The sequence below is a fragment of the Balaenoptera ricei genome, chromosome 3 (genome assembly GCF_028023285.1).
Source record: "Balaenoptera ricei isolate mBalRic1 chromosome 3, mBalRic1.hap2, whole genome shotgun sequence".
Lineage (NCBI taxonomy): Eukaryota > Metazoa > Chordata > Mammalia > Artiodactyla > Balaenopteridae > Balaenoptera > Balaenoptera ricei.
Genome location: NC_082641.1, coordinates 84190892 through 84203530, shown reverse-complemented (window position 1 = coordinate 84203530; position 12639 = coordinate 84190892). Strand labels below are relative to the sequence as shown.

General features: G+C 34.8%; 1 protein-coding gene and 1 long non-coding RNA gene across 4 annotated transcripts in view; one reads left to right on the top strand and one right to left on the bottom strand.

The window, feature by feature from the left end:
• The window catches only part of LOC132362410 (uncharacterized), a 45537-nt gene that overhangs the window by 32164 nt on the left and 734 nt on the right, over positions 1-12639 (top strand). Inside the window, exon 4 of the long non-coding RNA XR_009502362.1 lies at positions 12151-12244. This is a non-coding gene — a long non-coding RNA (uncharacterized LOC132362410). The remainder of the gene's footprint in view (positions 1-12150; positions 12245-12639) is intronic.
• PPIP5K2 (diphosphoinositol pentakisphosphate kinase 2) overlaps positions 3637-12639 on the bottom strand; it is an 81219-nt gene continuing 72216 nt past the window's right edge. For all 3 annotated transcript variants that reach the window (XM_059916851.1, XM_059916852.1, XM_059916853.1), the window contains 2 exons: positions 9724-9849; positions 3637-5363 (listed from right to left, as the gene is read on the bottom strand). In XM_059916851.1, the coding sequence (XP_059772834.1) occupies positions 5251-5363; positions 9724-9849 (239 nt within the window). In that variant the 3' untranslated portion in view covers positions 3637-5250. The remainder of the gene's footprint in view (positions 5364-9723; positions 9850-12639) is intronic.

Sequence of the window (12639 nt, the reverse complement as noted above, 5' to 3'; positions counted from 1 at the left end):
CATTAAAAAAAAAAAAAAAAAAAAGACATCCCAGAAATAAGGTCACACCAGAAAGAATACAGAGGAAATAAGCTAAACTAAGAGAACAGGAAGAACCAAGGATATCAACCAAAACTGTGAAGTAGAGAAAAGGTAGAAGTATACTAATTGGACATTGCTCATAGCAGGGAGTCAGTAGCACCTAAAAAATTAAATGTATAATACAAAATTATAGTTAAAAAGAAAACTATTACTGGAACCAAAGAAACTATAGCAAACATGGATAATATAATTGATAGTGTACAGTTTATATTGATTACTTATTCGTTATCCATCCCCCTACCTCTCCCTCCTATCGGAACCCTAATTCGTGTCATATATCCATCCTTTCTTCATACTGTCATGGGCTCTAGGGCACTGTTTCTTAACTGAAGGTGATTCTGCCCCTCCAGGGGACATCTGATCGTGTCTGGAGATGTTGACTCTCCCAATTTCGGGGGGCATGCTACTGGCATTTAGGGTAGAGGCCAGGATGATGTGACTGGCTCCAGGCCAAAATCCTGTCTGTGATCTTTCAGACCTTATCATAGGCAATTACAAAGGCTTTGCCTGACAGGATTCATGGGGAAAAGCTGCCCTTCCCACATACAGTCTTCCAAGGGAGTTATAATCAATAACCTCTGGGCCTGCATGCTCATATACATATCTGCATTCCTAGCCCAGGCACCTCCATTCATAGGCCTCCTTATCAGGAGACCTTGGCTGAGACACATTTTAGATCTCTCCACTGAGACCTCCTGATGGGGCAGGCCTTGACCAAGACACTTTTCTCCACTATGACTCAGTTTTTTCACTCATAGCCTTTCCTCTAGTCCCCTTGGTTCATAAAATGGTAGGAACTTTTTATTCCAGGCTCCTCAGCAGTAAGACAATTTCCTCCACCTGTACTACCTGTCACTTGATTGACCCTTGCTCAGTGCCATTCTATAGTGGGGGTTTGGAGCAGTGAGGAGCGGGCACTGTTTTCCTACTTTCCTGTTTGGCCTCTCGCTTCTCACAGTAAGTAAATAAAGACTTGATTGTTACTTTCATTTTGGCTCACTGTCTTAACCCTTCCAGCCTGGTGCAGGGATACTGCTAAACATCCTACAACGCACATAACAGCCTCCCACAATGAATTAACTGGTCCAGAATACCAACACTGCTGAGGCTTTTGGGGAAATCTGACCCCATCACCAGCTCTAGGGCCAATAAGTTCATAGAATTCTCCTGGTGAATGTTATTCATCCAGAAAGTGGACAAATGACCAAATAAGTTAGCCCAATCACACTGAAGAAGACGACTTACTATTCCATGGTTGAAGGAGAATTTTCCTCAATTTCTGTTGTGTTGGACGTGAACAAGGCAACATGAAGCCACTGGCAACCATCTTGTGAACGTGACGGAAAACAACTTTGGGATAACGTTTATTCTATGCTAGAGGAAACAGGGAGAGAACCTGGGCCCTTGATGACATGACTGATAGAACTGTGGCTGAAGCTCACCATCTTTGGACTTTCAGAAATGTTTAACAGTGAATTTCCTTATGATTTTAAGTCAATTTCAATTGCAGTTTTTCCTACTTGCAATGAAAAGTATTCTTTTATAAAAAGATAAACTAAATAAGCAATAAAAACAGAAAACATAACTAAAAGCAAAGATATATTATATATAAATAAATACAATTAGACTATACTAATAAATGAAATAAGATACTAAAATAGAATCACAAAGCAAAACCCACTATATAGTAAATTAAAATAAAATACCTAAATAAATTGACACTATAAAAAATAAAAGGATGAATAAGGGTATATCAGGCAAATGCAAGCCAAAATAAAACAGGTCATAATCTTAATATCTGACATTTCAAAAGCATCCAATAAGGAAAAAAAATATTGTTTTAATGGTAAAGGTAAAACCCATAATGGAAATTTAACAGTTGTGAATTCATATGCAACAGAAAACATAGCCACATACTGTACAGAAAAAAGTAAAGTAAAAACCACAGATAATAAGAGGAGAACTTAACAGTAATCTGTAAGTGGAGAGTTTAACTTACCTCTCTCTCAAGTCATGACTAAGCATGTGGACCAAAGGAAAAGGCTATAGAAAATCTAAATAATATCTTTAATCAGGATATAATATATATATAGTATAAAACAATAAAGAGATTTTGTATAGTCCTCCATTCTCTGAAAATAGAGACTAGATCTTCCACAAAAATTGACTCATGTAAAGAAAACTTTACATGCCAATAGTTTGGTACCCAGGATTCCATACAAAGGGACAGCTGTTTCTACTTGGACTCCTTATCACAAGGGACTCCTTCAGAAGGAGTGTAAAAATTGTTCCCATGGGCAAGAATGCTGCTGTTTGTGGTAGCACCAGGTACAGAGAAAGAGAATTAGACAGAGGCTAGAGAGGGAACTGCTGGGCCGTCACAGAAGTGATCCCAACCTGACCAAGAATGGTATGGCTGCCGGCACTGTCCAGATAATAAGGCAAGGGTAAACTGACAGAAAACTAATGAATGCTCTATGTAAGACAAACTTTGATAAGCACACAAGTAAAGATTGAGAACTTTTTACCAAAGTATGAACACAAGACAAAAACGTAAAATCTTAGTTCAAACTGGCATGGAAATAAATAATAGTGGAAGTGTAGGGTAGATCAGAGTCAGCAGAACCTGGAGAAAAATCTAGGTGACCTTGATCAAAAAACTCTTCCTTTGTCTAAAGAGTTTTAACAAGAGAGTTCTTGAAGAACTATCATTTAACTTTTCTCTCATAATTGCCATCTATCACCCTCTTGCTCTAGGTATGTATATATTAAGCATACTGCCACATGTTCTCTGTTCATTTACTGTCTACCTTCTGCCTCCATTTCCTACTCAAAGGAAACATGATATAAAGTGTTCAGCATACTTTTCTCCATACCCCAAGATTGTACAACACCGCCAAAACATTTTCTAGTGGTTAAGAATGGACTACAAGAACTCATTAGAACCAGAGCAGCAGAACCTGCTGGCACTGGACTTCAAGGGCAAAAATTAGCTTTGAGTTCATATGCAGGGTTTTTAAGGGGAAAAGATTGAATAATGCATTATGAAGACTAACATGCCAGGATAACCGAACAGTACCTCAAGCTGGGCTTCCTCATCTCTTTGCTGGTTGGAGGATTAGCTATGAGAAGAAATATCTTCTAGTATTTAAAACAAACAAAAAACACACTTTACAGAGATAGAATCAAGTGAGAAACAGAGCTTCAGTCAAACTTCCATTGAATGGTGATAACTATAATTTCTTTTTGTTTGTTTTGGGAAATGAATCTAAGGTTCTTGCAAATAAAACTGTCCTGTCTACACAGCAGTTATTACCAAGTTTGGCGACTACAGTGAAATCATAGTTCTTGTATATCAATGGAAAAATGTGACTTGTACTGAACTTTCTAGTTAGTTCCTATTGCGATAACTATGGCCAATACTAAGAAATTTTATCTAATATCTAAGATGAGCATTGTTTAATATTAAAATACTTTTCCTCATTCTACTTTGAAAGTTAAAAGTAAAGGGTCAAAGAAAAGAATAAAAAATAACTTGCCATTTAAGCCACCCTCTGATTCTAGAAATAAAATATTTTAATTAAGTTCCACTTAAAAAATAAAAGTAGTTTCTTTACTCTGACAATGAGCACATTAACCACATTTTCACATACAGAAAGCTTAGGTACATTCAACTGTTTACAAGACATGTCTCCATATAATACATTTACATTCATGTGAAATATATGAACTTATAGAATTGTATATATTTGTGGCTTTTGCATCTGGTACCTTTTAAAATGAACACGTACTATGCTTATTTTCTAAAGTCAATTCATTATGATAATTTAAGGTTAGGAGGGTCTCTACTGAAGGATTTGAATAGCTGCATTCATACGAGAATTCAATAATTTTTCTAAACATAAGCCTCAAACTAAAGCTTTAGCAATTCAAGTTACCTAACTGGCAATGGATGCAATTCTTATCAGGATGTACTGTTTGGTTTACAGTTTAAGTCATTTCAAGTGGTTTATACAATAATTATTTGTGCATCAGGGGAAAGTAAGCACCAAGGATAATAAATATTTTTTCACATCATAGATGAAATCACAATGCAATAATCTCAATTTCCCTTCAAAATGTAATCACTTGAAATGAGCATGTATTTCAAATGCTCAATCTTTAAGTTATCTTAGTGAGATCAAATGATATTCTAGAGGTAAGAATGGAAATGGTAGAAATAGGTGCTATACATAATATCTACTAACAATGGAATTCAGATACTCTTCTTACATTGATTACCTCCATTCTGGAACTCAGTTTTTTAGATCTAAAAAGAACTCTGAAAATAACTAACATTTATAAACTTGTCAACTATATCTTAAAAAGAAACTCTAAAGATGTCTTTCTTGCCAATATATGAAGAAAAATTGTCCTGATGAACAAAAGCACCTTATGGTAAGGAAATATATAAAGAAAGTATTTTCTACAAATTAATATACAAATTTATGTGCATAAAGGTATAGTTATCCCAGCTGCATATGTAATATTTTAAATAATACACAATAAAAATTCAAAGCATAGATTGAAAAAATAACCCATATGCCAATACTCCAGTTATTAAATATTGCAGCATATATGTGATCATAACAAACAATTGGGGAAAAAAAGGTTCCTAATCTAAATGGTCAATGAAATCTCTTTGGAAATATGCTTTTTAAAAGTTCCCAGTATGGCCATCAAATTTCAAGCTATAGGTTTTTGCAGCCCAGATGTGATCCTGTGAAAGTGAAAATGTGTACAGAGGCCACCTCACAGGTTCTTCAGCAAACAGCATTACTGTGTGACATTGGCACAGGCTGTCTGGGCTTTTCCGTTCCTCTTCTTTACCACAGGCACACGGTAAACATCACATTCAGAACAACAGACCTTTATCACCATAAGTTTTGCTACTCATAAAATGCTAATAAACACTGTTTTAAACATTTCCAGATCATGACAAAGGCCTTACCTGAATATATACAAAGAATTCTCTAGATGTCATATAACTTTAAATTAATACAGAGATGTATAAGGAGACACAAATTACTTGCTTTGATACTTTTCAGTCAAGGTTTATTACGTGTCTCTTTCTACTGAACACGTGATTTTTTATAAGTATAATGAGTTCCAGCTTCTGCTAAGAAGATTTCATTTTTTTTTCGCAGTGTTTTTTTTGTGTTCATGCATTTCTGTTTTGCTACTCACACCCTTTTTCCGAGATGAGGTATTAGGAACAACCGTACTAGAAGGTCCACTGGGAGCTATACATAAAAAGAAAAACTACTGTTTAGATTTTCACAAGCAATCCAAGTTCAGATAATACAAAACAATCAACAGAAGTTCAAATAACATAAAACAAACTTCTCTTTTTCCCCGCATTCTTCCTGGGAAACTAATTTATTCCATCATTTTTAATTAACATCTAATGTCCTAACGACCTTCAAATTTATACTTCTGGCCCAGGCCTTTTCCCTTACCTCAAGATCTGTATATCCCGTACATCCTACTGCAAACCTCTATATAGATATTTGACAGGAAATATAAACTTACCATGTTTAAAACTGAACTCATCATTTTCCCTATAAACATCCATTTTCTTCAGTATCTCCTATCTTACCACTATCTAAAAAGCTGAAAGATTAGAGAACTAGAAACATTCTTGACTTGGGAATCAGCCTTTTATATCCAAATCAACATCAAGCCCCAATGAGTTATCAAAAAGTTATTCTAAGCCAGGTTACACTTTTGTATGGATGGGTAAATTCCTGCCAGACCAATCCTCCTCCTGCAGGTAACAAGTTTAAGCGCAGGATAAAATATGAAAAAAACAACTACCTGAAGACATTGAAGAGTGAACAAAAGCAGGCATATACTAGAAAAGAATCAATATTTGGAAGAAGGGAACAACATGGAGTTAGTCCCCCGTGCCCTTTTTAAAAAAGCTTTAGGCTTAAGGACAGGATCCAGTCTGCCCCATGTGGAATGGCTAAAACTACAACATAAAACTCAGTCCTACTAGCATGAAGAACCAGAAGAAAAGTATTGGGGCAAAAATAGCTGCTTGGAAGTCCAGTGGGGAATACCAAATCTTTGTGTAAACCCTGACCAAGTGTGTGACTTGAGCAGAGTAAGCTCCTAAGAAGTCCGGCTCAGGCTAAAAGAAGTGAAGTGAAATTTGAGCTGTCAGTCACTTCAGAAGACATAGGTTTGCAATCTGAGTTCAGCCAAGGTTAACTCTTTGCTTTAAAAACAACCTAATACTCTTTGGAGGAACATAAGAGAAACAACAGAGTCCAGTGTTTGTCTAGGATACAATCCAAAATTACTCAGTATATGAAAAACAGGAAATAAACCTTCCTTCTTGGGAATGAGAAAATTTATGAGACCAATCCTGAGATCAGCCAGATTAATAGACAAGAATTTTAAAGCAACTATTTTAACTATGCTCAAGAACAAAGGAAAATATGCTTATAATGAATAAAAATACAGGAAATCTCTGAAGGAAAAAAAACTACAAAGAAGAATCAAAACAAATGTCTAAAACTAAAGAATAAATATATGAAATAAAATTTCACTGGATGGGTTTAACAGCAGAATAGAGATGACAGGTAAAAGTGACTATCAACCAGGATTTTATTACCAAAAAAAAAAGTCCTAAGCATGCCATAGTCAGACTTCTGAGAAGCAAAGATAAAGGGAAAACATTGAAAGCAGGCAGAGAAAAATAATCCATTAACCCATTGCATACATAGGAACAACAATTCAAATTAACAAAGACTTCTCATCAGAAACAAGGGGAATGACAAGATAGTGGAATAACATCCTTAAAATGCTGAAAGAAAAAACTTTCTTCCCAAATTCTCTGTCCAGCAAAACTACCTTTCAAGAATGAAGGTAAAATAAAGATTTTTTTTCAGATATAGTAACAGATCTGAAGTATAAGAAATGGTAAAAAGATTCAGGTTGAAGGGAATGAAACCAGATGGAAACAAACACTTAAAAGAAGAAATAAAGAACATTAAAAATAGCAAATATGTGGATAATTAAAGACTTCTTTCTCTTTTTAATTTCTTTAAAATACATATGACTCTTTAAAGCAAATATCATAACATTGTACTGTAGCCTTTATAATACATGTGGAAGTAACACATATGGATAACTATGTGTAAAAGATGGGAAGAAGGGAAGGTAAACACACCTGTACAGTTGGAAGGTTTCTACATTTTATGTTAAGTAGCACAAGATTGACTCGAAGTAGACCACGAAAAGCCAGAAATGTGTATTTACTGCTACCAATAAAAGAATAATGCAAAAAGGTATAGCTAAAAAGCCAATAGATAAGTTAAAGTGAAATTCTAAAAAATACTGAATTAATAAAAAAAAACAGGCAGGAAAGAATAAAGGAATAATAATCAGAAGGAATAAACAGAAAATATAATAAAAGAGTAGACCTAACTCAACCATATCAATAATTACATTAAATGTTAATGGACTATAAACACTAACTATAAGGGACATATTGTTAGAACGGCCTTTTCAGAAAGCCAAATATATGCTGTCTAAAAAAAATCCCCTTAAATATGAAGACAGTTTGGTTAAAAAAATATACACATGCATGAAGACCTAAATAGTCATTTCTTCAAAGAAGACATACAGATGACCAATAGGCAAATGAAAAGATGCTAATCATTGCTCATTATTGGAGAAATGCAAATCAAAACTACAATGAAGTACCACCTCACACCAGTCAGAATGGCCATCATTAAAAAGTCTACAAATAACAAGTGCTAGAGAGGGTGTGGAGAAAAGGAAACCCTCCTACACTGTTGGTGGGAATGTAAACTGGCGCAGCCACTATGGAATACAGTTTGGAGGTTCCTCAAAAAACTAAAAATAGAGTTATCATATGATCCAGCAATCCCATTCCTGGGCATATATCCGGAAAAAACTATAATTCAAAAAGATACATGCACCCCTATGTTCATAGCAGCACTATTTACAATAGCCAAGACATGGAAACAAGCTAAATGTCCATCGACAGATGAATGGATAAAGAAGATATGGTATATATATACAATGGAATACTACTCAGCCACAAAAAGAATGAAATAATGCCATTTGCAGCAATATGGATGGACCTAGAGATTATCACACTAAGTGAAGTAAGTCAGAAAGACAAATACCATATGATATCACTTATATGTGGAATCTAAAATATGATATAAATGAACTTATCTACGAAACAGAAACAGACTCACAGATATAGAGAACAGACCTGTGATTGCCAAGGGGGAGGGTGGGTGGGGGAGGGATGGATTGGGAGTTTGGGATTAGCAGATGTAAACTATTATATATAGAATGGATAAACAACAAGGTCCTACTTTAAATTAAAGCACAGGGAACTATATTCAATATCCTGTAATAAACCATAATGGAAAAGAATATGAAAAAGTATATATATATAAAACCGAATCACTTTGCTGTACAGCAGATATTAACACAACATTGTAAATCAACTATACTTCAATAAAATAAATTAAATATATATATACACCATGCATACAGTAGTCATAAGAAAGCTGAAGTAGCTAAATTCACATTAGATAAAATAAACTTTAAGACAAAGCATTACTAGAAATCAAAGAGGGAAATTTCATGATGATATTGGGGCAATACATTAGGAAGTCATAACAATCAAATGTGTATGCACCTAATAACAGGGTTTCAAAATTCACAAAGTAAAAACTGACCAAATTAAAGAGGGAAGCAGACAATTCCACAATTGTGAGTAGAAACTGCTCTCTAAGCAACTGCTAGAACAATCAGAACCTCCTCTCCCTTGTACATGTTGCCATCCCCCCAAAATGGTAAATACGCAGAAGATCTGAGTAACATTATCAACAATCCTGACCTAATGGATACTTACAGAACATCAATACACTATGATGTATTATTAGTGTATTATTAGTGTATAATTAGTATATTATTCCATAATACACTATGGAATAGCTACATCAATAAACTATGGAATAATTCTTTTTTAGTGTACTTGGTACATTTATTATGCATCTAAAACATAGAGAACAATGTACCATGATTCAAAGAGTATTCAAGTCTTAGGTCTACTGACTACTAGCTACATGAACAGGGACAAGTCATAACCTCTCTGCAACTTTCTTCATCTGTAATGGGCAACAACACAATCAAATATGCCAAGTAAAAACAGAAACAAGCTGATAAAAGATAGTTGAATTTGGTAGTTACAGCACCAGACTGAGAATGGAGAGATTAAAATACTCTAAAGAAAGAGAAAAAAAAAATCTTTCAAACAAAATGACTAAAGTGATGCCTTGGCTCAACAGAAAAGCAAAAGAAGACAGGACAGTCCATAAATCAGTTTAGAAAAGTATGAGTATGAAATATATTTTATTAACATATGTGAGGGGAAGGGGGGATAATTAACGGAGGAAAAAAACCCCCAAATATGTAAATAGGCTACAATAACAGAGTTCCTAGAGTCTAATGGTCCTACTTAAAAACAGATCTTTACATCTACAAAGCAAGCTATTATTACTCCTCTAATTGTTATATTGAATCCACAAATTCACACACGCTCCTAACCTGGTTTGCTGCTTGCTTTAGTACTCTTTATGGTAGCTGCTGGCATTGGGAGGATCTTTGCAGGTGTATATGTATTTAAAGATACTTTTCTTCTTATTATTGGACTGGAACGTGAAGCTGAAGAGGCTGGAAAAAACAAACAAACAAACCCAACATGGTAATTCAATAATTTTCTGACAATTCTATCAAATCTAAACTAACTAGATTACAAATAATTAAATCAGATTGTCTTCCTATATCACCCAGATGAGATTTATCTTCAAGCAAAAGAAATTTAAAGATTTTTTTTTTCTTTCTAATTAAGGTGGGGAGATTGAGAGGTGTGAAAAGGACAAGTAGGTACAATTCTTAAGTATGAAGTCCTCTGGGAAAGGATAGGCTGGAGTGGGGGAGCTATTGGCGTGAGCTTTTGGGTTCCTAAACAAAAGGAGTTAAGGAGATAACAAAAGACCGATTTGCCTATTTTTGCAATTTTGGAAGAGGACCTGATAGCAATAAACACTGTGTCTCTGAAAAATCAATATGTGGGCCAATTATGGCAAATGTGCCTTTGGTGGCTGATACCTACACTGAATGAGTATAAATTTCACTGGCAGAAGATCAAAGTAGCCACTAATAAAATAATACACAAGTGATTAAAAAGTGCCTAAAACATCCCATAAAGCACCACATCATTACCTAGCTCTCTTCTGCTTGCATTTTTTATCCTATTATAACTTCCACCTCTAACTTATCCAATTAGTATTCTCACACCTTTTCCACCAACCTGATATTGTCAGTGCCTCATTGTAAGCTATCTACTAGTTACCACAAAATTAATTTTGTCCTAGGTGAGAAAAAAATCTGTGAATGACAGATATTAACAATGTCTTCTCCCTTGTTATGAATGCCACAAATTCAGTATAGTTCTATATTATGATGTTACTTCCTTGACAATCCAGGGAATTAAGTATAAATTACATAAATATATTGTGATTACTAAATATTTATTCTGCAGTTACCCTATAAAATACAGGATTCAGATACTTCCACCATAATTGGAACCCTATTTTCTTTAATCGAAGAGAATGGAAAAACCATACACTTTAGGAGACCTGGGTTTCAGTCTTGCTTGAGCACTAACTGGTTAATTTCCTCAATAGTGTCTCTAAGTTTTCTCTTAAAACAGTAAGCTTTTTTCAAATGAAATCTTAAATAAAACAGATCAAAGCAGATACTCTGATTGAAGCAACCACAGAAGACACAGGCCTAATCACTCAGCATCCTTCTCTTCCTCATGGAACTTCCTAAAGCTCTTGGGAATATAGTTTGAAGACCAATGAATTAGATTAACTCTAAGGTTTATCCAACTCTATGAAGTGCATTAACTATATTTACTTTCTCATCTAGTTCCCTTAGTAAGTAATGGAATGAAATTTTAAGAGAACTAGAGGCGTTGGGGTACAACTTGTGTCCATAATATAGAGAAGAGTTAATGAGAACTAGATAAGGAATTTAATATCCTTCATTTCATTAATATACCTCAATAATACACTCTGAGGAACTGAATTCACTAACCACAGAAATGAAGCCATCATAAGATAGCAATGCCACAGCATAAACATTCAAAGATTATCTTTTTGTAAATATTCCACCAAAATTCTCTTTCCAAAACAGATGTCATTACTGCTACTTTACCTTTAAGTCATTTACTGAAGATCTGCTAAATTCAAAGCAGCATTAATGCCTACCCTAAATTCTTATTTACTAATTACAGTCTTTCTGTAATCTCTATTTTAAGATTATAAATCCCTGACCCAGGGAAGCACTGAAATGTCAAGTATAAAGAAGGGTAAAAGAGAAAATGAGAATTTATTTACTCAGGTTCTCTACTGCGTTCTGAGGAGCAGCATTGTCCATTCTATCAGCTAACAGAGAACATAAAAGGAAGAACATCCTTCAGTTTCCTGACTTTGACTTTATAGCTTGCAGGTTATTTCATTTGGAGTATTATCAATTCTCAGAATGAGACACATTCATATGTACATTTAAAACTGAAACCTACTTCCCCAAACCATTCCTAAAGAGAAATATTTTAGAACATTCACACTAAGATACCACTCCATTACCCTTAATGGTTAAAAGCTGACCTCTACCACCAGATGTGAAAGAGAAAGGCAAAAATGCAGGGGGCACTGTTTGGACAGAATACACTGAATAGAACTCTGTAGAATAATACACTGTGGTTCCCCAGGAAAGGGAAGAGAGTAACAGCAACACATGAAAGTGGCTTTCATCCCAAGACCTCCAATTTCATTCTTGGGAAAAACATATTTACAGCATTCTCCTTACAAAAAGGAGTTGGTATACATAGAAAGTTTGTACCTTTCCTAAGATATGACTAGGACTAGCAAGACTCTTAACTCTAAGCAGAGCATTCTCTTCCAGAATGAATGCTTCCTAAACTGGAAATTCCAATGTGTCAAAGGATCCTACAGAGCTGAAAATGACAACAGCCAGCTGACTTCTCACATCTAAAAAGGTAGCCCTGAACATTTCCCAAACTGAAGTCCCTCAGAATAGTTCTACATGATGTTTAAATGCATTATCAAAAAAGTGTTTTCTCAGCAAGTAAGTTCTGGAAAATGTGGGTATATAGTTTTCTTTATAGAAAGAAGAACCTTAGCTGTTTATATGCTGATGAAACTACACCTCTCGAAAGGGAGGTGGGATATAATAAAGTTTCCAAAACTTACTTAGCCACAACCCCCCCCCCCTTTTTTTTTTTTTACACAGAGGAATTAACCTCTTCAGAATATTTTCTGCAGAACACAATTTTAAAAACTGTTGTCCTAATTTGCTCTCTTTAGTTAAGGGCTCTTTCTGAGTCTATATGACTGCTTATCAAAAGTGGTGAAGGGATGGGCATGTGGCATG